Genomic DNA, 27,983 nt, shown 5'->3' with positions numbered 1-27,983 from the left:
ACCTGATATTATTTTCGTTTGCACTGAATGTTTATTACTTTTCTTAAAATATTTATTATCACTTGCCACAATATGATCTGTGGCAAGGCGACTGTAGCGCCGTACATTGTTGAAACAAGGAACGATTATGCTGCTTTATATCTCTTTGAGTCATATGATCGATCTGTAAGTGCAGGAAAATGGCAAGCCAGACACAGGGAATTCAACAGCTCCTAGCAGCTGAAAAAAGAGCTGCAGAGAAGGTTTCAGAAGCGAGGAAACGTAAGTAAAAATGAGAAATACCGTCGTGCAAACTTTTGAGATTTTTTTGTCTCTTTATTTTAGCAAGAACACCTTACTGAAGGGGGCGTGACCTCGATTGGTTGAGTGAATGGTTTGAATTTAAAGAATAAGTAGTATACTATCTCGTTTGCTTGTTAATGAAGTTTCACCTTTACATTCGCAGGAAAAGCACGCAGGTTGAAACAGGCCAAGGAAGAAGCACAGGAAGAAATTGAGAAATACAGGCAAGAAAGAGAGAGGCAGTTTAAAGAGTTCGAGGCAAAGGTATATCAATAGTGAAAGTTCAGACTACTTTCTCGTAGTGACTACTTCAATAATATGAAATTGCATTAAAATAAAGTCAACTTTCACAATATCAGCCATTTTAAAGCTTCAAATTTCGCTAACGATATGCCATTATACATTTTTAGGGCGTTACACTTCCAGAAAACATTCTAAGAACACGTTAGACTTTCAGCAGTCTGTATTTGTGAGAAAAGGCTAAGGGAATCGAATCTAGGTACAGTTATTCTTCTCATGCTTCATATGTGAATGGTAAAGGAAGAAGCCCTAATAACTGCTACAGGAGAAAGTACCTCCTGTTATGCGCTTCAGTGGTTTGAAGAGTATAGGTGTAAATGTAGTAGAAGGAAAGCAGCCCTATACCTGTTTCCTCTTTACTGGATGCTGCAAGAATGAGAAATTCTCATTGTGGAGATTCATATTGTAGACATGTGTTATGTTGTTTCCATCTATTGAATAACGTATGTTGCCAGTGCATAAAATGTGTAAAATACTGAATAGGTATATTTATATAATAGTAGTTTGAGGTGGGGAGGGAAGGAAAGCTGAAAGATAAAGTTAATAGTGATGGGGAAATATTCTGATACAGTATGATTGGAAAATGAAGAGTGCCTGCCGTCTAAAAGGTTTGCAGAATGACTCTCGTTCCCAAGAGATTATGCACTAAAGCACCAAAGAAATTGCTATAGGCATGCATATTCAAATGTAGAGATATGTAAATGGGCAGAATAACAGCGCTGTGGTCGGCAGTGACGATATAAGACAATTGTCTGGTGCAATTGTTAGATCAGTTACTGCTACCACAATGGCAGGTTATCATGTTCTAAGTGAGTTTGATTGTGGTGTTGTAGTCGACAAACGAGCAACCTGTCACAGCATTTCTGAGGTAGCGATGAAGTGGGGATTTTCCTGTATGGCCGTTTCTCGAGTGTACTGTGAATATCAGAAATACGTTTAAAAAAATTAAAAAAAAAAAAACTCGATACAGTGCTGCAGCTGAAGTAAGATCCTGCAAGAATGGGGCCAAAGACGAATGAAGAGAATCGTTCAATGTGACAGAAGTGCAACCGTTCCACAAATTGCTGCAGATTTCAATGCTGGGCCATCAGCATGTGTCAGCATGCGAACTAGTCAACAAAACATCATCAATATGGGCTTTCGGAGCCGAAGGGCCACTCGTGTACCTTTGAGGACTGCACAACAGTGCTTTACACCTCGTCTGGGCCCATCAACACTGACATTGTACTGTTGATGACTAGAAACATGTTGCCTTGTCGGATGAGTCTCATTTCAAATTGTATCAAGCGGATGGACATATACGGGTATAGAGACAACCTCATGAATCAGTGGACCCTGCATGTCAGCAGGGGACTGTTCAAGCTGGAGGAGGCTCTGTAATGTCTGCAGTTGGAGTGATATGGGACCTCTGATACATCTAGATATGGCTCTGACAGATGACATACGTAAGCATCGTGTCTGATGACCTGCATCCATTTATGTCTACTGTGCATTCCGATGGACTTGGGCAATTCCAGCAGGACAATTCAGACACCCCACACGTCTAGAATTGCTACAGTGTGGCTCTAGGAACACTCTTCTGAGTTAAAATACTTCTGCTGCTCTCCAAACTCCCCAGACATGAAGATTATTGACCATATCTGGGATGCCTTGCAACATGCTGTTCAGAAAAGGTCTCCACCTCCTCATACTCTTACAGATTTATGGACAGCCCTGCAGGATTTATGGTGTCTGTTCCTTCCAACACAACTTCAGACATTAGTAGAGTCCATGCCAAGTCATGTTGCAGCTTCTCTGCATGTTCGCAGGGGCTCAACACAATATTAGGCTAATGTTGTCATTTAAAATTGTCTACTCAGTGTATCAGATTTGACGGTAGTGCCACACTTATTGATTTTGTGGAACAGTCCCATCAGCAAGGGTAACATTGTCCACAGTGAAGAATGTGCAACACCTAGAGATTATGTTCACAGCCCATAAAGTCTTAAGTTCTGATGATTCCACATACACTTTACTGGCCAAAATTTAGCCTCTTTAGATTTCTTTCTTCCTAAAAACCAAAGAGACCCATTAGTGGACTCCATTATCGTGGTATTCCAAGAGAACATTTTCTGCTGTGGTGTTTCAGGATATCTTTGCAGATGACACTTATGAAGGATAGTTTACAAAGTTGGTTGATAAGCGGAACTGAACTTCATACACTTTCCTTTGCTCTTAAGTCCTTCTGATAATGTGATATCCAAACAAATGTATTAGTGTGTGCAGTTCTCTTAACTCAGCTAAAGACCAGATCAGGGGCAGCAACAGTCATGAAGGTGCTTCTCTACTGCTCATAGGTTGGCAATGCTTAAATTTTGCGTAACCATTGGGATGATACCTTCACATAACCAATGAAGGGTAAAAAACAAAAAAAAAGGGGGGGGCAATGAATTTCTGGCCCCGAACTAGTAACAATTCCCTTCTTTGCTTTAATCACAAATATTACCTGTCTCTTATGAATATGTCATGAATTGTGAAATTTTGGTTAGTTTGGAATGTGACAGTTTGGTTGTGAGCTGGTGAAGCCAATGAATGTGAAGTCTGAAGAAGAGACTGATCTTTAGCCGAATATCAGGCCTAGGTTAGGTTAGAATACAACTTTTTTACTCGCAAATTAAATTAATGATCTTTGTTGTCACGACTTTCTTAAGAATGTCGCAAATTATGAGACTGTGGTTAGTTTGGAACCCAATAAAACAGCTCAGATTAAATTAATAATCTTTATTGTGTTGACTGAGTCATTTTGGCTCAGTTTGCATATTTTTGACATGTGTTTTCTTTCAGTTCATCTGAAGTAAATAAAGTATTTACCCAAGGGAAGTGAATAGTAAGAATGATATGTAAAGCAGGTAACCATACATCTTGCAAAAGCCACTTAAGGATCTTGTCTGTTTACGCATGCAAAATGAATGTGCTCAGTTCATTAGACACTATTACAATGTACTGGTTATTCTGTGATCTGTCGAAGATATTTGTCTGTATATTAAATTAGAATACTATGGTGTAACAACAAATGCTGCAAAATAGTTCATATCATATATCTCCAGCCCCCACCAGAGGGCTCACTATTGTTTCATGAGTTCATTTGTGGTGGCCATGGTGCCCCGAGCTGTTGCACCCTATTCTTCCTTCTCAGCCTGCATTTCCTTCCTCGTTAACCCCTGCTCCCCAGTGAGCTTGCCACTTTTTGGTGAGTTTGTGCTTGGCTACCACGGGGCCCCAGCTTTTGCACCCTTTTTTACCTTCTGTGCTGCATGTCTATCCTCTTGCTATCCCCCTCCCCCCGGGGAACATGTCTACATGTTGAGTTCTGCATTGTCTGTCGCTGACAGAATAACAGTCTCGCCTTTGTTTTTCGCTCCCTTTTCCTTTCTTTGTTTCTCTTCTATCATTCCTCCGCTTCGGCGTTTGAGGTTCCTCTTTTCTTCTTCTCCCCTGTGTGCTCCTGAAAGCTGGCCCATGTATCTGACGCATAACAGGTGACTGGGTAATGCCTAATTCCCAGCCCTGGGTTGACAGGTAGGGTTCGCACATACCCCCTGGTACAGGTCAGGCCCAGGGAGGAGTGATTACCTGAGCTGTGAGCTGCAACCTTCCCAAATTGCTGATTGGTCCCTCTGTTAAGTTGTCGGGAGGTGTGACCTGAAGTTTCAACAATCACCTAAGGCAGGTGCACCCCCCTTGTGAAGGGGCCCCCAAAGTTGGAAGGAGTGCGCCATTGGAGACACTGGCGATCATGGGGATTTCCTTGCAATGAGTCAATCATCATCACGATTGTCGTCTACAAAACATAAACATAATGAGGCTACTTATTCAAGACCCTTCCCGCTGCACCACAGTACTTTGTGGTCTCACATACTGAAGATGGTCAGTCCTTTGCCATGGTAAATCCATTTATTATTCAGAAAGGTATTGATGCGGCCCTGTGAAATCCTGCTCTCGTTTATGGAATGGCACTTTGCTTTTGAAGACTACTTCCGAGTCTTGAACACAACAACTGCTTACTGCCTTGCTTCACCACGGCTACCCTGTTTGTGTCGAGACCCATAGAACTTTGAATTCTTCCCATGGTATAATTTACATCATGCTGCTCGATAGTGTGAGGCCGAAATCCAATTTTACCTCTCTGATCAGGGTGTCATTGCCTTCCACCGTGTATTGAAGATAGATTCCTCCTTAGTGCCCACCCACACTCTTTTCCTCGCCTTTGATAAAGTAGTGCTGCCATCCAAGATCAAAGCAAGCTATGAAATTATCACAGTTTGGCCATACGTTCCAAACCCAATGCGCTGCTACGAGTGTCATCGTTTCAACCAAACTAGAACGTCTTGTCAACACCCAGCCAAGTGTATAATCTGTGGGCGATTGTCTGCCTCCTTCTCCCCGCTGTATCAACTGCAATGGTGGCCATCCTCCCAGGATTGTCCTATGTATCTTGTTGAGCGGACTGTCCAAGTGATCCGGATAAAGGAAAAAGTGCCTTACCCAGTCGCTCGCAAGTTACTGGCTAGTCTGCAAACCCTGTGTTCTCCTGTCTGTCACCTATAGTTCTGTTCTTGTTACCCCCTCGCTCCATGAAGGACATGGCCATGCAGACATGCGACCTCAAATTCAGTTCTGATGTTGTGAAATCGCCCAGTGTCAAGGTAGCATTGCCATCTTCCCCCCCCCCCCCCCCTCCCCCCCCCCTCCCCCTGTCCAGCTGTACAACAATCCGTCAAACTCTTGCCTCAAGGGGCGAAGCCACTAGCCACACAACCGGTAGGCCGGAAAGGACAGGAGGAGTATTCCCTAGTAGACTTCCTCTGTCCCTCCAGCCAAACAACTCCCAAGTCTTCCTCCAACCGGAAAGGCTCAAAGAAGTCCACCAAAGACAAATGGTCTTCTCCTTTGCCAACTTGGAGATCCTCTTCGACGGTGTCACCATGTGCAACCTTAGCCAGGCCTGCCTCTGTATTGCCGGTGCACACTGCCAACCGTTTTTCAGAGTTGGACTCCACAGACCCACCGCACAAGCAAGCCGATGCTTCTGTGGACCCCATGGAGCAGGATCCTCCTGCTTCTCTGCCCTGTAGTAGCTACTCTACGCCAGCTGTCACTCGGCGGCCACCGAGTTGACACCCCTACATCTCTTCCTCCTCATGGCTGTCCTCCAATAGAACTTTCCCTCATCTCCTGACTTTTCCTTCTGTACCATTTATATCCCCCCCGTCATTCGGTGTCACCACGGCAGACTTCCTTAAGCTTATTGGGCAGCTACCTCCCCCATGTTTGCTACTTGATGACTTTAATGCGCATCATCCCCTTTGCGGTTCTCCCAGGACCTGTTGGAGAGGTGCCCTCTTGGCTGACCTTAACCAACTTAACCTCTTGTGCCTTACATGGAGCACCCACTTTCCTCTCCTACTCCTCGTACATGTATTCCATTTGGACCTATCCTTCTGTACTGCCCAGCTTGCCCATCGTCTTGAGTGGTCCGTTCCTTCTGACACCTACTCGAGCGACCATTTCCCGTGTGCTCTGCATTTGCTGAATCCTACCCCGTACATGTGCATGCCCAAATGGCAACTTACTAAGGCTGACTGGCAGCTTTACCCTGGAGGCCTTCGAAGAACAAGATTTCCCCAGTTGTGATGACCAGGTGGAATATTTCACCAATGTTATCTTTACTGCTGCAGAACGTTCCATTCCTCGCACTTCCTCTTTATCATGTCATGTCACTGTCCCTTGGTGGACTGAGGGATGCTGTGACGCAATTTGCACACGGAGATGTGCTCTCCGTGTTTCTAACTGTCATCCTACGATGGCAAACTGCATTCATTATAAAGAGATGCGTGCAAAATGTCGGGTTGTGTTCTTCCAGATAACAAAGGAGCTAGCTGGATTTCATTCACTAGTTCTTTTAACAGTTCCCCCCTTCCACTGTCATGTGGCCAACCTCGGACGGTTCTCTGGGACCAAGATCCCTTCCCCAATTTCTGGCCTCATGGTAACAGATAAAGTTATTGTGGACCCTATTGCTATCTCCAACATCTTGGGCCACCATTTTGCAGAAGTATCAAGCTCTTCCCACCATCTCCCTGCCTTTCTCCATTAGAAATGAGCGGAGGCGGCTCGGGCGGTACTCTTCTCTTCTCCAAATCGTGAATGCTAAAATGCCACCTTTACCATGACTATCTGAGAACTAGATCATGCTCTCAGTTTATCCCGATCCTCCACCCCAGGGTCAGATGCCCTCCACATTCGGATGTTACAGCACCTTTCTCTTGCAGGCAAGCACTTTCTGCTTAACACGTACAACTGCATTTGGGCAGAGGGCACATTTCCTGGATACTGGTGCGAAGCCACTGTCATACCCATACCTAAGCCTGGTAAGGACAAAAACCTTTCTTTTAGCTACTGCCACATCTCTCTTACCATCTATGCGTGCAAGGTGATGGAATGTATGATTCATGTCTGGCTGGTATGGTGACTTGAGTCTCGCAGTTCACTGATGAGTGCACAGTGTGGATTTCGAGTGCGGCGTTCTGCAGTTGACCATCTCGTTACTTTGCCCACCCATCTCATTAATGGTTCTGTGCGGAAATGTCAGACTGTTTCCCTGTTCTTCGATTTGGAGAAGGCCTAAGACACCTGCTGGAGAACTGGTATCCTCCATACTCTTTACACATGAGGCTTCCATGGCTGCCTGCCCTGTTTCCTTCAGGCATTTTTAAAAGATTGAGTTTTCAATGTGCGTGCGAGTTCTGCCTTGTCAGACACCTTTGTCCAGGAAAACGGTGTGCCCCAGTGTTCCGTCCTGAGTGTCATCCTCTTTGCTATCGCCATTAACCGTATACGGGCCTGTCTCCCGCTGGCCATTTCCGACTCTCTTTTTGTTGATGATTTTGCCATTTATTGCAGTTCCCCACAGACCAGTCTCACTGAGCGACGTCTTCAGCGATGTCTTGATCGTCTTTACTCCTGGAGCATCGACAATGGCTTTAGCTTTTCCACTGACAAAACTGTCTATATGAATTTCTGGCAACACAAGTGGTTTCTCCCACCATCTTTACATCTTGGGATGTTTCCCTTCCATTCATTGAAACCATTAAATTCCTGGGGGCTCATGCTCGATAGGAAACACTCTTGGTCCTCCCATGTAACTTACCTGGCAGCTCGCTGTACGCAGTTCCTCAGTGTCCTGCATGTCCTCAGTGGTACTTTCTGGGGTGCCGATCAAACCACCCTCCTCCATTTGTACTGTCCCTTGTCCATTTGAAACTTGACTAAGGTGCTTTGTTTGCGCATCTGCACACCCATCCCTCTTACGCTGTCTCAACACTATCCACCTTTATGGCATCCGTTTGGCCACAGGCGCCCCTTTTACACCAGCCCGGTTGAGAGTCTGTATGCTGAAGCTGCTGAACTATCACTGTCCTACCGCCATGACTTTCTCCTCAGCAGGTATGCATGCTGTCTGTATGCCAAGTGTGGCTACCCATCCTATGCCTCCTTTTTTTGATGATTCCTTTGATCGTCTGTATGGGGCGCATTCCTCTTCTGTTACCTCCTGTTTTCAGCACTTGCTATGGCGGCTTACCTTCACACTACCTGCAACTTTCCGGTGGGTGTGAACCCTTAATCACCTTGGTTTTGTGAAGTGACCCATGTTAACCTTGGCCTTCATTCACTTCCGAAGGACACTACTCCAGCCTTGGTCTATTGCCTTCAGTTTAAAGACCTTCGCATGGAACTTTGCAATAGTACCTTTGTGTACAATTATGGCTCTCCGACTGAGTGTAAGGTTGGGTGTGGCTTCGTCATTGACACCCATGTCTTTCGATATCAGTTTCTGGCACACACCTCAGTATTTACAGCCAAGCTCTCACCTTGTATCAGGCCACGGAGTACATCCGGCAACACAGCCTTTCAATAGTGTCCTCTGCTCAGACTCACTCAGTGCCCTTCAAAGTCTACGTGCGCTGTACACAACCCATCCCTTAGTGCAGCGGGTCCAGGAAAACTGTCACTTGCCCATTCTTGGTGGAGCCAGTGTGATGTTTTTGTGGGTTCCTGGTCATGTAAGTGTGTCAGGAAACGAGGCTGCTGACACTGCTGCCAAGGCTGCAGTCCTCATACTTTAGCCCACGAGTACCTATATTCCCCAGTTGTTTTTTGCGCCCTGAATCAAAACAAAATCAAATTTCCTTCCCTGTGCCTCTTTCTCCCCACCTTGCAGTTTTGTTCCCCTTGCCTTTTCTGCCAATCTTTATTTTTGGTGATTTTGTTCCCCCTTAGAGGTTTGACCACCTCTTCTGCATTTCCTGTCTGTAGTGTGAGTCATTAGGGGAAGAACTCCCTATCTGGTATCTATGGTGTTGATTCATCTCCCCCCTTCCCTTTCCTCTTCCTTTCCTGCTGTAGCCCCATCTGCCTCACTAGATCACCAGCTTGTGTAGGCAGTCAGTGTGGTAGTGTTGTTATGTACCCATCTGGCTGAGCCCCCCTGACAACACAGGGACCACATTTCTGATACTTGAGCTGATGCCTCCCCATGTGTGCTTAGGACTGGTTGCTTGTCATGGTGGATCATTAGAACTCGTGGCAACGGCCACTGTGCCAGACAGCCCTTACTTTCGCTGTGTGGTGCCCATGGGAAGAGCCCCTGATGGGAGTGGGTGGTATCGGGACGGGTACTTTGTGCATGAAGCGTATCAAACTCCAAAAATTTGGCCGTTCTCCTATGGCTGTCTCTTTGAGTGGTAACGGATCATTGACTTCTGCTTCTTATGACCATGCAGCTTTCGCTTCCCTGGCTACACCATGGGAGCAGGACCAGATCCACCAGATTGGTGTGAAGCACTTCCCCCGCTACCTGGTTTGTACTAGGGCATATGGGGACACATTCACCACCGCAAAGCCATTACTCATTGTGGAAAATAGTGAAGACAATTTTGGGGAATTGGAGTCTCTCAGTAAGATGTGGTCAGGTTCCTTGTGGATCAAAACTTCATATTACATATCACCAGTCTTGGAATATGGCCCAGGAAGTTATTTTTCATAGGGCCCTCATCTTTCAAATTGTTGACAAATTCTGGGCCAGTCTGGAACGAAGGTGTGTTCATTGTGTTTGGCATATGCAGAAAGATTGTATGGACAACTGCACTGATACCATCGATTCTGCCTTTCAAGGGACATACCCTTCCAAAGGTTTTATGGATCATCAGCCCTTTTCACACTGCTCCTCTTGGACCCAGTTCACCATCGTGGTATCTGTTTAGCCATCAGTGCCTATCACACTAGCCTTGTCGATAGTCTTCTGGTTGACGCTGTGACGCTTGGATCCCTTCCCTTTCGATTTGGCAGTCAGCTCCTGGTTTTCTCTGCCATCACTATCTGTGCTCTTCTCCTGCTCACCCCTCATATTCTATTCTTTTCATGTCTTCAGGCTGTTGCTGGCCCATTGCCTGCCCTCAGGTGGGTTTAGTGGTTTGGATTCACCTCACTTCTCTCTGCCACAACCTCCATCTCCCCTCCTTGTTCTCTTCCCCATGTTCTCCCCAAGTACCCCCGCTTGGTTAGTTCCTCAGCCATACATTCCAAAAGCCTCCATCTCTCTAATGGTGTTTGTTTGTTCTGAATGGTGTTAGGGTAGTTTCAGGATGTGGGAAATGCCTTCATGTCTTCTGTTGGCACAGAATGCTATCTCTTGCCTGACATGTGGAGTGTTTACTGCAGAATTGGTGGCCATCTATCGGGCCCTCTGTATTGCTCAGTGCCCCCCACCACCACCACCACCACCACCACCACCACCACCACCACCACCATCACCACTACCAATCCCTTGGTCTCTGTCATCCACGACCTTCTTACTGATATTGGTGATGCTGCGTATTTGGTCGATGTCCTCCTTTATGTTCCTGGCCACATAGGTATACCGGATAATGAACTTGCTGATCACCTGTGGGGGGGAGGGGGAGGGTGGCCGCCACCTAACCCCCATTCTCTGAAACCTCTCCAGAGGTGAGTACGTGGATTTGTGGCTTTACATCAAATCCTGTTTTCCTCAATTGTGGGTTGAATCATGGGAGGCTACACCCCCCCCCCCCCCCCCCCCCGCCCCCGTCTAATAAACTTTGTGCCGTCAAAGAGACTCTCACCATGTGCCGTTCTTCCCTCTGCCTCTCCTGGCAGGAATCTATCATCCTTTGCCATGTTCATATTAGACGTACTAAGTTGACCCATGGGTTTTTTACTCCCCAAGGAACCGCTCCCACCCCACTTCCTCCTTTGTAGTTGCAGGGATCCACTAACAGTGATCCATATTTTGCTGGACTGCCCGTGCCTTTTGACCCTTTGCACTAAATATGTCCTTCCACTTCCTAGTATTGAGTGTTAGTGGAATATCCTTGCATTGTTATGTCTGTCCTGTTTTCTTTGCAAAAATGGTTTGCACTCTCAGGTATAAGCCCTTGAATTTTCCTCTGGAATTTGAGTCCCTTAGTTAGTGTAGGCATTGGTTATGGAGACCTTGACCTTACCTCTAAACCAGCCAGGTTCTCCCTGCCTTTTCCCTGCATTTTGCTTTGGTTGTTTTACCTGTTTTGTTTCCCATTTTCACGTGTTTTCTTCCCCTGGTGTTGTTCCCTTGTATCATGGTGGTGTGGTGATGGTCGATGGCAGCGCTGGTGCCCCATTTGCGTTGGGGGGGGGGGGGGGCAATCATTAAAATGAAAGTGTTTGTCATTGTGGCAGGATCTTTTCATGAATTTCAGTTACCAACTTTCTCCTTTGAATGTGAAAATATTTTGTTGGTGCCCATCTACATGGGAGGAAATGATCATTGTAATAAAATAAGAGAAATAAGAGCTTGAATGGAAAATATTTAAGTTTTTGTTTTCCTTGCTTGCTGTTAGAGAGTGGAGTGGTAGAGAAATAGCTTTAATATGGTTTGATGAACTGTCTGAACTAGGCAGTTAATTGTGAATTGCAGAGTAGTCATGTAGTAGTACAAAAAAGGAAAAAAATACCTCATTGCTCAATCTTTTCACAAATTACCTCAATATCTAAATACCGGGATCGAAAAGCTTTGTTAATCTACTTGGATAGCAGCAGCATTACATAAATAGGACTAGATGTTTACAGGTGTAGGTATATATATTTGCAAATACCACTGTAATCCAGTAAATATTAAGCTACCAGTAGTAGAACGGAAGTGGCTGTAAACTTGCAGAAAGACATACAAAAGTGAAACACTGTTAGTAAAAATATCAGTAAATTCTTGAGCAATTTACTTCAAATTTCTTATAACTGCAATAAACTTTTGGACAAACATAGGCTACATCTTTTTGATGTGTGACACTAATAAACATTCAGAAAGACATGAGCTACATTTTAAAAAAATATTGGTGTTGTACAAATGTATATATACTATATAAAGGGAAAATGTTGGGAAAAATGTCAAAGTTCTTGATCAACATGCTTCATATTTCTATATGATGCTCTAACAAATAACAGGAGGATGTAGGCTTTGTATTTTTTAGACCAACAATGTACAGGTGTTGTGTTAAAACCAACTGTGAGAAAGAAAATGCTGTGCAGTGCTGTAATGTAAAAACTGTGGTTTCGTTTTCTCTCCACAGATGTCTTGTCATGCCCACCACTAACAAAACTAATTTTCCCAGTTAATTGTTGGACGATTAAAGTCTCCAGTGATGATTACGGTATGATTGGGGAACTTGCATACAAGTGAACTGAAGTTATCTCTAAAAATTTTGGTTAAATCAGGAAAAGAGCCTGGTGGGCAATAGAAGGATCCGATTATCATTCTATGCCCACCCTCAGTACTGAGTCTTTACCAAACAATCTCACATGCAGTTTCAGTTTCTACCTCAGTGGATTTGAGTTCCTGGTCTACTGCAACAAATACACCACCTCCATTTCCCACTTGCCTATCCTTTCAATATGTACTTTAAATTTTTCTCAAGTCTCACTGCTGTCAATTTCAGGTTTCAACCAGCTTTCTTTACCTAATACTATGTGAGCTCCACTGCTTTTCATGAGTGCTTCAAACTCTGACACAATGCTTTGGCAGTAATATTAGAATTTTAAGACTCTCACCTGTGGGAATGTGTTATGATTAGAATGGAGAAACATTTTTAATGTAATAGCATCACAACAGAAATGAGAATTTTTTGCTTCATACAGAATGTATCAATTACAAAAGCTGTATTTGTAATGTAGTTGATTGCTGATTAAATCTGAAGGAAATGGCTGATGCCATAAGTATATATAGGGAGAAAAAGTGTTGTGCATTTGACAGGGTGAACTAAAAACCAATGTAAATAAGTGTTGTGGATTGTCTCTCTCTCTCTCTCTCTCTCTCTCTCTCTCTCTCTCTCTCTCTCTCTCTCTCTCTCTTTCAAAGCATCTATTGTATCTAAAAGATACAGAGACCCGAACTTACTAATTAGCGCATGTGTTTTTCCTTTACAGCACATGGGTTCGCGGGAGGACAGAGCTGCACAGATTGAAGCAGAAACAAAAGTAAAGATTGCAGAAATGGAAAAATCTGTAAATCAACGAAAGGAAAAGGTATAAAGTTTTCTGCTAAAAAAAATATTAATAAGCTTGTAGGTGTAGATGTGGGGGTGCACATTTGCTTTTACATAGATATAATGAAATATGAAACACTTCTTACATACATAAAACTACTCTCAACTTGCACCTTGGCTTGAGGTAGTGTTTGACAGGGGGACACAAGCTGAGAGTGGAAGAGAGGTACGAAGGCATCATTTCCAATGCATAAGTGTATAATGGGGTTGGGGAGGGAAATGGGAGAAACTTACTGGACATGTGTGCCATGGAATTTTAAGGTACTCTTGAATTAATCAGGGAAAAGGTTTGTAGTGTCATTAATTTAATTCATTGAAACCACAGATTGAAATCATAACTTCCAAAGATATTCAAAAGCTGGGCCTTAGGATAATCTGTTCCTCCATAGTAATCAGCAGCCCATGAAGGGACAAGAGAATGTTACACAAGCATTTCTGAGAATCACTGATCCAATGTGTTAAAACCAAAAACATAAAATTCTCCATACCATAAATTCTGAAGCATGCCCCCCCCCCTCTCCCCCTTGACTTAAACTGCCAGAGGCGACTGTGCCATAAAATAACGCACAGTAACCTTATTGAAATAACGTCTATTAATGAATACTTTAAAGTACATACGTAAGACCTCAATATAACATACTGTGATTTTCTCAGAGTATGTTTAATTGATGAAATGGTGTGTCCAGTAGGATTCCATAATCATGTCATTGAGTGAGAACATTTCTAACATGCCTTGCGTCCAATTGATCAAAAACCAGTAGTCCTTCATTTATAATACTGAGACCTTCATCCTCTCAGCTCCCTGTTCCTACAGGGCAGATTCAGTGCAACACTCGACTGTAGCACCTCACTTGCACTGTCATTAGCAGAGCTTCAGAAAATGTGACACTACATGGCACTACCTCACCAGACTGTGTTCTTCATATCACTTTTCTAAAATCCACATATCGTATGACTTCATACAATTTCAGTTCTGTAACATCAGTAAATAGGGTGATGGTCAACATCTTAAAGCAGTCCGTCCTTAGAGAACTGAACATCTTCCTCCAGTCTGGCATTACTTGTCACAGTGTGGCAAATGTGCTTTCTGCTGTTGTCACTCAGTGGCCCCTTTCCCAACTGTCCTACTGCTTCATGGCTCCGTCCCTGCTGGAAAATATGCTAGACACTAATCGATAGAATACCCCAGGTGATAGGCGGAGTCGTGTCAACTGGCACAAAGGGTCGAGAAGGAAAGGTGTATTGTTAGTGTCTGCACCAGACAGTATTTGAAAACCTGAAAGCACTCACCTGCAGTGCTCTAGTGTCAGGAGGGAGACTCTAGATGAAATAGGCTCCTGGATCATGACTTCCCTGTTGTAGAGCATCCTCTGCAACTGGATATTGTGTTGCCAGTATGCACCCTCTGTAATCAGTTACTTCAAAAAGGGAAAATCAAACAATGGAAAATCCAGGAGGGAATGTAATAATATTATGAAAATGATAGTTGCTACTCACCATGTTGTGGAGATGCTGAGTCACAGATAGGTACAACAAAAAGACTGTCGCAAAATGAGCTTTCGGCCACAAGGCCTGTGACGAAAATACATGCGCATGCAGACACAACTCCACCCACGTGACCAGTCTCCAGCAGCTGCAGCCGACTTAAAAAGGCTATGACTTCCTAAAATCATGCCCTAAAATGAAGTCCCTTCTGTCTGATGTTTTGCCCTCCCTCCCCCCCCCCCCCCTCCCACACCCCTAAAATAACTTTTCATCACTAACACGTCCCTGCTCCCCAATCTCAGTAATATCAGTAGGACACTATGCTTCTACTGCACCCACCGAGCGAGGTGGCGCAGTGGTTAGACACTGGACTCGCATTCGGGAGGACGACGGTTCAATCCCGCGTCCGGCCATCCTGATTTAGGTTTTCCGTGATTTCCCTAAATCGCTCCAGGCAAATGCCGGGATGGTTCCTCTCAAAGGGCACGGCCGACTTCCTTCCCCGTCCTTCCCTAATCCGATGAGACCGATGACCTCGCTGTCTGGTCTCCTTCCCCAAAACAACCAACCAACCAATCTACTGCACCCATTTCCTTACCCTCTGGTTGCTACCCCTGTGACCATATCTGCTGTAATACTTGCCCTGTTGTGGCCCAAGAGGGAGGACGCATGATTATTGACAAGGTCTTACCTCGATTGATGCAATCTATATGGGACTATTGCATGGGTAGCTCACAGGACTCCAATCTGCAAAGTACCTTCGAAACTTAAGGGTGTTTAGAGACACTGAACTTGGCGTAATTCTCAAGGAAGCTCTGAGGCAATGAAACTCGGAATAATTTAGTTACAATGGAAGTATACTCCTGGCACTACTGAATGGAGTTGCTAGAACTCGGTGAATGCTGTCGCTGTCTCTGGTTTAGACAGCACAACTAGCCAGCTGCCGTCAACCTCATGAACCTGAATCTACCTTCCCAGTAATGATACTCTGCCAAAAGTCCCCACTTTCCTAAGTCCACAACCTGGCAATGACTGACACAGGCATAGTGTCCCAGATGACTATGAAACTGAATTCCCTATTATTTGGGGCGGGTTGTCTCATTGTAGCACTTATCACATTCTGGTAGATTTCCTCTCACATACTCTTTTGTGTGAACCTGACCATATTTGTGGCAGATCATTATGGGACCAGAGTTGCACACTTGGTGGATGTTACCCTCCTCGTGTGTGTGTGTGTGTGTGTGTGTGTGTGTGTGTGTGTGTGTGTGTGTGTGAAAATGGGGGGGGGGGGGGGGGGGTTAGGCACCAGGGTGACACTGTTTGAGTAAACGATTACACAAATGCAACTGCTGCCTTGCTATGACAATTCCTAGCTACAACGCAAATTTAATGCCAGTTTCACCTGACAGTATCAGATTCCATGACACTAGGCACCCTCCTATCACCACTTACACCTGACCTATAACTGGCAAAACATATACTGTCAAAGAGAAGGCTACACATCGTATACCAGCTGTTATGTAAACACTATTTGGCCATCTACATTGGCATGACTACCACCAAGTTATCAGGTAGAATGAATGGGCATAGACAGAATGTATACTGGTGACACAAAATACCCTGTTGCAGAGCACACTTTACAACATTAGTCATGACCCCATTGTCTGTTTCACCACACGTGCCATCTTAATTATCCTTCTTGATGCTAGTTTCTCAGAACTCCATAGGTGGAAACTAGCATTACAACATGTACTTGGTTCTTGCCACCCATTTGGCCTAAATTTGTTAATTGTGGTCTCAGGAATCAAAGTGTACTGGTTACAACTTAAGAATCTTACATTCAAGTTAATAGTCTCTAAAATTAGCAACAGTTTCAAGGATATGGGATGTATTCCAAGTTTCACGCATTTGTAAATTTTTTTTTTTTTTAAATTGCCAGCCTACAGTTGCTTTTTAATCTAAAGCACTTGTGTATTAACTGAAAGTTTCCTCAAGAAACTTAGAATAGTTATCCATTTGAACCATTAAAGGAAATTACCCTAGTAACATAGTTACATCATCAGTGGTTCATCGTCCACATAGTAATTGGTATTAATTATAAAGATCAAAATAAAAAAGTTGAAGTGATACAGATTATTCTTCTACTCTGTTATGGTAAACTGTTATAATTCATTTGCTGATTTTTAAATATAAGAGACTATTATCTTCAAATTCTATGTATTTGTTTTCTTTTTCAGTTAATAGAAAGGATTTTGGAATTGGTGTACGATATCAAGCCAGAACTCCATAAGAACTTCCGAGCTGCAAAGTAGGCTCTGTATTTGATGGAAATAAGTTTCAAAATTGGTATATAAAATTCCAGTGAATGTAATAAATTGCATAAAATTTTTGCCATCTGTTATTTAAAAAAGTATTATAAACATTTATTCGTTACAGCTCAGATCTGTAGTTTAAAAGTTGGTGGTGGGATAACCAAACAGAAAACAAAGAAAATAAACATTTGTTCATTATTAATGTACCTGTGCATTTCTCCACCACATAAGAGGGGAATTTTTCCCATTTGGGTCACATGCAGTAATAAATCAACTTTCACACAATTTTTGTGATGTGTTTTTAATTGCTGATGGCAGATAAATTCAGTATTAATTTGAATAGCAGTATCAGAGTTTAAGGAACATTATTCTAAAAGTAATAGTGATTATTTGAATATGCTCGTTGTAATTTTGTTCAGTAATAATGCAATTCTCTAATCAAATCCTGTGGCACTTGTTTCACTGCTTTTCATATTTATTTCTTATAAGATTTTACTATAATATGTGGTGCATGGCCTGTTACAATCCTGTCCCCATTCCTCCAGTGGTATATTTGGTTATAGAAGTATAGGGTAGTGATAGATGTGGGATAAAGCAGTGGATTCCTTGCCTTGTACTGTGTACAGTAAGTGTTAATAGATTAATAATATGTAAATAAATTTACAGCTATTGTGTTATCATCATTCCAAATTGTACCAAATTATATTGTTTGTTAGTTAACATTAAAAGTGTGTGTGTGTGTGTGTGTGTGTGTGTGTGTGTGTGTGTGTGTGTGTGTGTGTGTGTGTGTGTGTGTGTGTGTGGTTAACGAGTCATTCTGAAATGATGTAAAATATTTAACATAACTTATGAAAGAAAATCATTGTAAAACTTCATACTTCATGGCAAGGTATAAAGTTGGAATAAATATGAAATATGTAAATTTACTTGCAGTACTTGTATCTCTCCTTATTTTTATAGTGAAAATATTGTAAATGATCTAACTGATGGACATCTTAGCCCAACACCTGTTGATGATGTATATGATCTGCTAGGGTGACATAATTATTGAAGGGTGATACTACTGGCCACCGTGAACTACAGAGTTGGTATAGTTGCATGATGTAATCCAAACCACCTGAGATGCAACAGCCTGAATTATGAAGGAGTTGTTCATTTTTCATATGTGTTTAAATTAGAAATTTTTCAACACTAGCACATTTTTCAGATGACTACGTCAGCACCACCAGTCCTTTGGTAATGTAAACTGTGGGTATGCTGCAGTGACTGCTGAGGGTGGAACAATGGTGTTTTAATTTTTTTATTTTTAAAAGATAATCCCAAGTGTAAGTTCTGCTACTAGCCAGTAAATAGATATCTGTTATAGCAACAGTCACTATTGAGTAACCTCTGGTGCCACCGGCACAAGAAATTTGTGCGAGGCATACACTGACAATCAGGACTGTCTGAGGGGAAGTTTGTTTTCATAGCACCTTGTGGGAACAAAATGGTTTTTATTGTTCAAACTCCCAACAGAGAGGAGGGGGCATGAAAAATTAAGAATCGTCGTTAAGACAGTAACAGGCAACAAGTTTGCCAAAAGTCATTTATAGCAGTCAACATAGAGGAGGGATTCTTTGAAAAATACACAAAAGTTAGGAAGGAATTGCCAGAAATGTAAAAGGATTCTAACAACTTCAAAATGGGACTCCCCTAATAGAGACAGGGACATCACATCAAGTCCAAAATATTTGACTACTACTATACTTTAATGGAAATACATATCACACATAATTTTATGGAGTGGGGAGTTGCTTGCTTCAAAAAAAGAATAGGCAAATGGGGCATCACAAAGGTAAAGACCATCTTACTAGAATTCGTCATAAAGTTTTAATATACAGATAAAAATGTCAGGAACAAGCATTCTCAGATATCCATTGCCCTGTTTGCTTGTTTGAAACACTGCTTGGTACCATCAGCAGTGCATAGTGATGCTAGTTGGATTTATCACTTTGTGTTGAAGACGGTGTGTAGCATGCTATAGGCCTCTAATGTGTTATGACAAGGGCAATGAATATGAAGGATGCTCATGTCTGATCAGTGCAACTAGTCAATAAATTAAATATCTGATGTGTGACAGTTTTTATCTTTACATTGACAAGTTCAAACATTCAACTTTTCTCTATTAGCAGAGTATATCACATATGTGTATACCTGCTTCCAGGTTAGAAAATATTATATTAAAACTTAAACGAGGTGTTTTAAATTCTGAAAGATTGGCTGTAGGAGTCTTTATTTCATTGGTAAAGTACTCAAGAGAACGTCATTATCAGGAGAAAGAAAACTGGCATTCTACGGATCGGAGCGTGGAATGTCAGATCCCTTAATCGGGCAGGTAGGTTAGAAAATTTAAAAAGGGAAATGGATAGGTTAAAGTTAGATATAGTAGGAATTAGTGAAGTTCGGTGGCAGGAGGAACAAGACTTTTGGTCAGACGAATACAGGGTTATAAATACAAAATCAATTAGGGGTAATGCAGGAGTAGGTTTAATAATGAATAAAAAAAATAGGAGTGCGGGTTAGCTACTACAAACAGCATAGTGAACGCATTATTGTGGCCAAGATAGACACAAAGCCCACGCCTACTACAGTAGTACAAGTTTATATGCCAACTAGATCTGCAGATGATGAAGAAATTGATGAAATGTATGATGAGATAAAAGAAATTATTCAGGTAGTGAAGGGAGATGAAAATTTAGGTCATGGGTGACTGGAATTCGTCAGTAGGAAAAGGGAGAGAAGGAAACATAGTAGGTGAACATGGATTGGGGCTAAGAAATAAAACAGGAAGCCGTCTGGTAGAATTTTGCACAGAGCATAACTTAATCATAGCTAACACTTGGTTCAAGAATCATAAAAGAAGATTGTATACCTGAAAGAATCCTGGAGATACTAAAAGGTATCAGATAGATTATATAATGGTAAGACAGAGATGTAGGAACCAGGTTTTAAATTGTAAGACATTTCCTGGGGCAGATGTGGGTTCTGACCACAATCTATTGGTTATGAACTGCAGATTGAAACTGAAGAAACTGCAAAAAGGTGGGAATTTAAGGAGATGGGACCTGGATAAACTGAAAGAACCAGAGGTTGTAGAGAGTTTCAGGGAGAGCATAAGGGAACAATTGACAGGAATGGGGGAAAGAAATACAGTAGAAGAAGAATGGGCAGCTCTGAGGGATGAAGTAGTGAAGGCAGCAGACGATCAAGTAGGTAAAAAGACGAGGGCTAATAGAAATCCTTGGGTAACAGAAGAAATATTGAATTTAATTGATGAAAGGAGAAAATATAAAAATGCAATAAATGAAGCATGCAAAAAGGAATACAAACGTCTCAAAAATGATATCGACAGGAAGTGCAAAATGGCTAAGCAGGGATGGCTAGAGGACAAATGGAAGGATGTAGAGGCTTGTCTCGCTAGGGGTAAGATAGATACTGCCTACAGGAAAATTAAAGAGACCTTTGGAGAGAAGAGAACGACTTGTATGAATATCAAGTGCTCAGATGGCAACCCAGTTCTAAGCAAAGAAGGGAAAACAGAAAGGTGGAAGGAGTATATAAAGGGTCTATACAAGGGCGATGTTCTTGAGGACAAGATTATGGAAATGGAAGAGGATGTAGATGAAGACGAAATGGGAGATAAGATACTGCGTGAAGAGTTTGACAGAGCACTGAAAGACCTGAGTCGAAACAAGGCCCCGGGAGTAGACAACATTCCATTAGAACTACTGATGGCCTCGGGAGTGCCAGTCATGACAAAACTCTACCATCTGGTGAGCACGATATATGAGACAGGCGAAATACCCTCAGACTTCAAGAAGAATATAATAATTCCAATCCCAAAGGAAGCAGGTGTTGACAGATGTGAAAATTACCGAACTATTAGTTTAATAAGTCACAGCTGCAAGATACTAACGTGAATTCTTTACAGACGAATGGAAAAACTGGTAGAAGCCGACCTCGGGGAAGATCAGTTTGGATTCCGTAGAAATGTTGGAACATGTGAGGCAATACTGACCTTACGACTTATCTTAGAAGAAAGATTAAGAAAAGGCAAACCTACGTTTCTAGCATTTGTAGACTTAGAGAAAGCTTTTGACAATGTTAAATGGAATACTCTCTTTCAAATTCTGAAGGTGGCAGGGGTAAAATACAGGGAGCGAAAGGCTATTTACAATTTGTACAGAAACCAGATGGCAGTTATGAGTCGAGGGGCATTAAAGGGAAGCAGTGGTTGGGAAAGGAGTGAGACAGGGTTGTAGCCTTTCCCCGATGTTATTCAATCTGTATATTGAGCAAGCAGTAAAGGAAACAAAAGAAAAATCCGGAGTAGGTATTAAAATTCATGGAGAAGAAATAAAAACTTTGAGGTTCGCCGATGACATTGTAATTCTGTCAGAGACAGCAAAGGACTTGGAAGAGCAGTTGAACGGAATGGACAGTGTCTTGAAAGGAGGATATAAGATGAACATCAACAAAAGCAAAACGAGGATAATGGAATGTAGTCTAGCTAACTCGGGTGATGCTGAGGGAATTAGATTAGGAAATGAGACACTTAAAGTAGTAAAGGAGTTTTGCTATTTAGGGAGTAAAATAACCGATGATGGTCGAAGTAGAGAGGATATAAAATGTAGACTGGCAATGGCAAGGAAAGCGTTTCTGAAGAAGAGAAATTTGTTAACATCGAGTATAGATTTAAGTGTGAGGAAGTCGTTTCTGAAAGTATTTGTATGAAGTGTAGCCATGTATGGAAGTGAAACATGGACGATTACTAGTTTGGGCAAGAAGAGAATAGAAGCTTTCGAAATGTGGTGCTACAGAACAATGGTGAAGATAAGGTGGGTAGATCATGTAACTAATGAGGAGGTATTGAATAGGATTGGTGAGAAGAGAAGTTTGTGGCACAACTTGACTAGAAGAAGGGATCGGTTGGTAGGACATGTTTTGAGGCATCGAGGGATCACAAATTTAGCATTGGAGGGCACCGTGGAGGGTAAAAATCGTAGAGGGAGACCAAGAGATGAATACACTAAGCAGATTCAGAAGGATGTAGGTTGCAGTAGGTACTGGGAGATGAAGAAGCTTGCACAGGATAGAGTAGCATGGAGAGCTGCATCAAACCAGTCTCAGGACTGAAGTCCACAACAACAACAAGCTTTGTGTAGCATATGGGATCAAAGTGTATAAACTGTTTAGGTGATTGTCCAATGTGGAGCTTGCATTGTTATGTTGATGCTGATGGGAGAAAAACTCAGGAACTGAAGGTGAAGAGGAGAATGGCGTACAGTGGAGTGTAGACAGCTTCCGAGATGATGTAAGTCCAGTATTCATCACATTTTTGCAACAGTTCTTAAAGAAATTATCATCAAAAACAACTCAAACCACCTGAATTTTGCACAAATACATGTACTTGCAGTTACACTTCAAATGGTCTGAAGCCTACTGGTCTTCCAAAATGAGAACAACCATACCTAGAATACCCAAGTGGCAGCCATGTACACACCACTACCAAGCAAAGATATAGATGCACCCAAAAGCTGGGCAAAATCAAAGTAAAAGATATTACAACCATTTGATTATTGTAACTACTTGGAGACAAAGACAGTATTACAGATGTTAATTTCTCTACTGAAGAAACAAAAGGACTTATAAAGGTTTCTGTACCATTTGCTACGTAACACTATGGCAGAAAGAAATGGGATTGTTAGCTCTCATAATTCAGAGGAACAAGAATGGATACAGACTCCTCAGGAAAAATGTGTGCATGTGCCTGAGTGTGAATGGATGCAGCATATCAGCAAAACAGAGATGAGTGCAGTCTTTCTGCATGTTGTGGCACCTGCTAGTTTAGCAGTCGCACTGTGCCACCACTGTCCAGCTCAGAAATGTGCTGTAACCATGAAATCTAGAAGATTGTGACAGTGGTTGATGATGTCATAATATACAGTCGGCAGTTGTTAACTATATCTAAAATATATTGTGAATTTGTTCAGACAAGCTTTGTCGGTAGGAAAATATGTAACTAATATGTTCCAAATTGTAAGTACCAGATAAAACATGTAACAATGGAAAATCCAGGATTAAACGAGACAATATTATGAAAAGGACAGTGGCTACTCACCATATAATGACGATGCTGAGTCGTAGATAGGCACAACAAAAAGCTTTCAGCCTTTTTTGGCATGACATGCTGAAAGCAAAGCTTTGGATCGAGGCAACCAGGTAGATGCAGTGTTTCTTGATTTCTAAAAAGCATTTGACTCAGTACTGCACCTACGCTTATTGTCAAAAGTATGATCATATGGGGTATCAAGTGAAATTTGTGATTGGATTGAGAACTTTTTAGTAGGTAGGACACAACGTGTTATCTTGCATGGAGAGTCATCATCAGATGTAGAAGTAATTTCAGGTGTGCCCCAGAGAAGTGCATTGGGACCCTTGCTGTTTACGTTGTATATTAATGACTTTGCAGACAGTATTAATAGTAGAATCAAGCTTTTTGCAGATGATGCAGTTTCCTATAATGAAGTACTATCTGAGAGAAGCTGCATAAAAATTAAGTCATGTTTTGTTAAGATTTCAGTGTGGTGCAGAGATTGCCAACTTGCTCTAAATGTTCAGAAATCTAGAATTTTGCACTTCACAAAACCAAACAAAAAACGTAGTATCCTCTGACTATAATGTCAGTATATCACTGTTGGAATTGGACAACTCGTACAAATATCTGGGTTTAACACTTTGTAGGGATATGAAATGAAATTGAATGCTCATACAGGTTCAGTCCTGGATAAAGCAGATGGTAGACATTGGTTTATTGGGTAGAATACTGGGAAGTGCAATCAGTCTACAAAAGAGATTGCTTACAAAGCCCTCGTGTGACCCATCCTAGAATTTGCTCAAGTGTGAGGCCTGTATAAGACAGGATAAACAAGGGATATTGAATGTATGCAGAGGAGGGCAGCATGAATGGTCACAGGTTTGTCTAACCCACAGGAGAGCGTCACAGAGATACTGAAGGAACTGAAATGGCAGATTCTTGAAGACAGTAGTAAACTATGCCAAGAAAGTTTATTGACAAAGTTTCAAGAACCTGCTTGAAATGATTACTCTAGAAATATACTACAACCTCGTACATTTTGCTCTCACAGGGATTGTGAGGATAAGATTAGAACAATTACTGCAGGCACAGTGGCATTCTTTCATTCATCCTGCACTCTGTGTGAATGGAACAGGAGGAAACCCTAATAACTGGCAAAATGGAATGTATCCTCTGCCAAGCACTTCATGGTGGTTTGCAGAGTATAGATGTAGATGTAGACTACAGTCTCTGGTGCTGAGGCCCAAAAGCTGGGATTTTCAGGAAGATACACAGTTAATTGGAGTTAAGAAGTTACAAATTGGAAGTAAATTTTCACTGAAATACATTGTTGCCCATAGCCACCAGGTCAACTACCATAAGGTATCACATGCATTGCAGCTGAAAAATTAATCTGAAGAGGAGATGTTATTGACTTCCTTAACAATAATTATGGTGAAGAACAGTTTTAAAGTCCATGAGCGTGGCCTAAGCAGCCAGACTATGGGTTTTTGTGTGGGCGTGGGCATGTTGCTGATGGTCTTGTTGGCCAAAAGCTAACTTTCTGACACTCTTTTTTGTTATGACTATCTGCTATTCAGCATCTCCGGCAAATGGTGGGTAGCAACTATCCTTTTCATGATACAGATACAATGTATACATCTCTTAAGAAGAGGAAGTGGATGTCATTTCGTAAAAGTCCCCCCCCCCCCCCCCCTCCTCCCTGGATTGACATTTCAGCTAGCATGAAAGATGCGATGGTGACAGTTGTCAGCTATGAAACAACTTTACAGCAATTCTGCCAGTGGACTGCCCCACATATACAGGCAAATAAAAAATCAATAAACAAAGATGGCAAAAAATACAGAACACGGCTTATTGACATGCACAATGTGGAACATTTCATTCTGGTGCCCTTTGTGACAGGACCCAGTCTATTTAAATGCTAGCAAAACACTGAGATTTGCATGAGAGATATACAGTTAATTGAAATTGAGAAGAAAGTTATTAACTGGAAGAAAATTTTCATCGAACTACATCATTGTCCTAAGAAACCACGTCAACTACCATAATTACAGCACTGCATAAGCCGACATGCATTGCAGCTGAAAAATTAATCTGTGGAGGAATCATTACTGAATTCCTTAACAATAATTATGGTGAATAATAGTTTTAAAATCAAATGTGTCTGAATACGATTGATTCTGGTGGCTGAGGGTTTCAATTGTGTCATCAGTACTACAGCTGCACCCCAAGGCCGACAGCAGTCCTATCTTCAACTTGTCAGGCTACAGCATCTGCGCTACAGTTTATCTTCGCATCACCTCGGCTAAGCATCAGCATCAGGATGCTCAGAGCTATGCAAGTGAGTTGGTGAGCTGTACTCAGTTCAAACTTAGTTTTCTTAGTAGCTGGTTGTTAAAAGTGTCAATTTAAATACTAAGCTAGAGACTTGCAATTAAAAGATGATTTAAATATCAAGGTAGATACTATTATTGCAAACATTAAAGTTCAGAGTGATGAACTAAAGGATGCTAATGAGAAGATTAAAGTTACGGGTGATGAGCTGTGTGCTAAAATAGACTGATCCCGCAAATGCTGATTTAAGTCCTACAGCGGATAAAAATGTTTCTGATTTATGGACAGAATTAACTCGACTATCAAAGTCCAGAGTATTAAAATCAAACAGGCTATTACTGAAATAAAAACTAATGCTAACTTCTAAAAACACATCACTGAGTCACATCAGATTGAGACAGAGATAAATAATAAGATTTCTAATTGTAAACAACATTGTGTACCTTAACAGAGGAGCTACATTTCAAGATAATTGAACAGTGTGATCTGGTAAGAAATGAATTTAATCAGCAATTTGTAGAAGTGAATAGTGAATTAAAGCAAATTGGGGAATTAACTGGGGAGTTTGGCAGAACATGGCCAAATCTCACAGAAGCAAGTGAGGTTAAATGTGTTAGAGCAAAGATTCTGTGGTAACTGAGATTTCATGGTTCACTTTTGCTAATTTGGAGTAGCCTGTAAATGACTTGACTGAACAAAAAGTACAGGAAAAGATTGAATAGCCTGTCAGTACACCTTGTTCCTCAGCTGAGAGGGACAGAACTGAGGAAACTTGCAGAAGCTTTGGGACAAACTTGCAAAAATGAGGATTTAGTTTGGTTCCTACATAAAGATTATGGACATTTTGGAACAAAAAAGTGCACTAAGCATATGATTGAGTTCTTCTATTTTAAGAATCTAATTAGAGAAGTAAAGAGTATATTAAGAACTTGTGAACTGTGTCAGAAAGGAAAGGTCAGTAATAGAATTATATTGACCTTTACCAAAGGCTAGGGGCAGTGATGCCGAAATTTTTGTTTTAGTTGAATGCTGGTCCAAGTATGTGAAGTTATACCTAATAAAACTGGCAAGTTCAACCATGACGATTAACTATTCAAGAAATTACTCTGCAGACGTGGGAAGCCTAACTGCTTACTCAGTGATAATGGTATGCAATTTATGAGTAACAGCTTTAAAGAGTTTCTGATCTGGGAAGGTATTAAACAATCGCTATTTCTAAATATCATCTACAATCTAACACATCTGAGTGTATCATGAAAGAAATTGGCCAACTGAGTTGAATGTATTGCTCTACTAAACATACTATGTGGGCTCAAATGATTCCATAATTTCCGATTATTTGCAGTGAGCTACCACACTTATCTACAAGAGTTTCATGTGTGGAGGTAATTAGCAAGTAGTTCACTAGGAACTTACTGAAATATTTTACTTGGCCAGACAGGGAAAAGGTGCATACTTAATGACATATTCAAATATGTGGGGGAAAAATTGAAGAATTAAGCCAAATACAGGCTGCTGGAACATAAACAGCAATTGCACCACTTCCAGGAGACAAGTAAATTCTTTCATTAGTGTGATGGTACATATAAAATAGTACGCATTCCTCATCCAAAAGTAGAGTTTCTTGTGGATTCATCCAATGGCAAAAAAAAGCTATATAATGTTGAGATGATAAAAAGATGTGTGACTTGACGTTAGTGCTTCGGGGGAGTCTATGTGGACAAAATAGTGTGTCGCCTTCAACCATTCTAGTTGTCTTTTGTGTTTTTTCCCATTTAGGTTTCATAGAACATACTCTTACTCTTTTACTGGCTTATTTAAAACTATGTTTTCTTTACATGACAAGGGGGACATGGAAAGCATTATGAAAAGAAATGAGTACATACTCCACGTCTTTGACATTGAATTGAATTGAATTTTATTTTATCCTGTAAGATTACATTGTGTACAGTAAATGTATGTGTAATACAGGACATGTCAAAGTAGTAACATTCATTATCACTTATTTTTATATCCTTTTAGGTTACATTTTTACATCACTGGTAATGAATAACAATATATCACAATAAAGGATGACAGCCAAAAACAGTTGTAGGATAGAATTTTTTTATTCTATCCTGCAACTGTTTTTGGCTGTCATCCTTTATTGTGAAGAATTTTAACAGTTGCTGCTGCAGCCATGTTTAAAATCTTGAAATAACAATATATACAAATTTAATGGCATAAGTATTCTGCAACACTGTAAAACTCTCTTTCAATGAGATAGTCTTTAAGTTTCTTTGGAAAGTCATTGTCAAGTACACTATCTTGCAGGTTTTTAGGCAGACTTCTTAGTAGTCTGATACCTGAGTACTGGGGTCCTTTTTCTAGCATTGCCAGTCGGTGGGGTATGCTCCATACTTCATTCTTCCTTCTTGTATTGTGAGTGTGTACACTAGCATTTGTAATCCAGTCCTCACTACCTTTTGTGATGTACGTTTTTGTTTTGTACATATA

General features: G+C 41.5%; 1 protein-coding gene across 1 annotated transcript; it reads left to right on the top strand.

Moving 5' to 3' along the window:
• Nucleotides 1-106: 106 nt before the first annotated feature.
• LOC126416580 (V-type proton ATPase subunit G) lies at nucleotides 107-17,940 on the top strand. The gene is made up of 4 exons (XM_050084330.1): nucleotides 107-261; nucleotides 446-546; nucleotides 13,099-13,197; nucleotides 16,940-17,940. The coding sequence occupies exons 1-4, from the start codon at nucleotides 180-182 to the stop codon at nucleotides 17,012-17,014; spliced, it is 357 nt and encodes a 118-aa protein (XP_049940287.1). The 5' UTR covers nucleotides 107-179; the 3' UTR covers nucleotides 17,015-17,940.
• The last annotated feature ends 10,043 nt before the right edge of the window (nucleotides 17,941-27,983 follow it).

The sequence above is a fragment of the Schistocerca serialis genome, chromosome 8, assembly GCF_023864345.2.
Source record: "Schistocerca serialis cubense isolate TAMUIC-IGC-003099 chromosome 8, iqSchSeri2.2, whole genome shotgun sequence".
Classification (NCBI taxonomy): domain Eukaryota; kingdom Metazoa; phylum Arthropoda; class Insecta; order Orthoptera; family Acrididae; genus Schistocerca; species Schistocerca serialis.
This window is presented reverse-complemented; position numbering and strand designations above follow the sequence as displayed.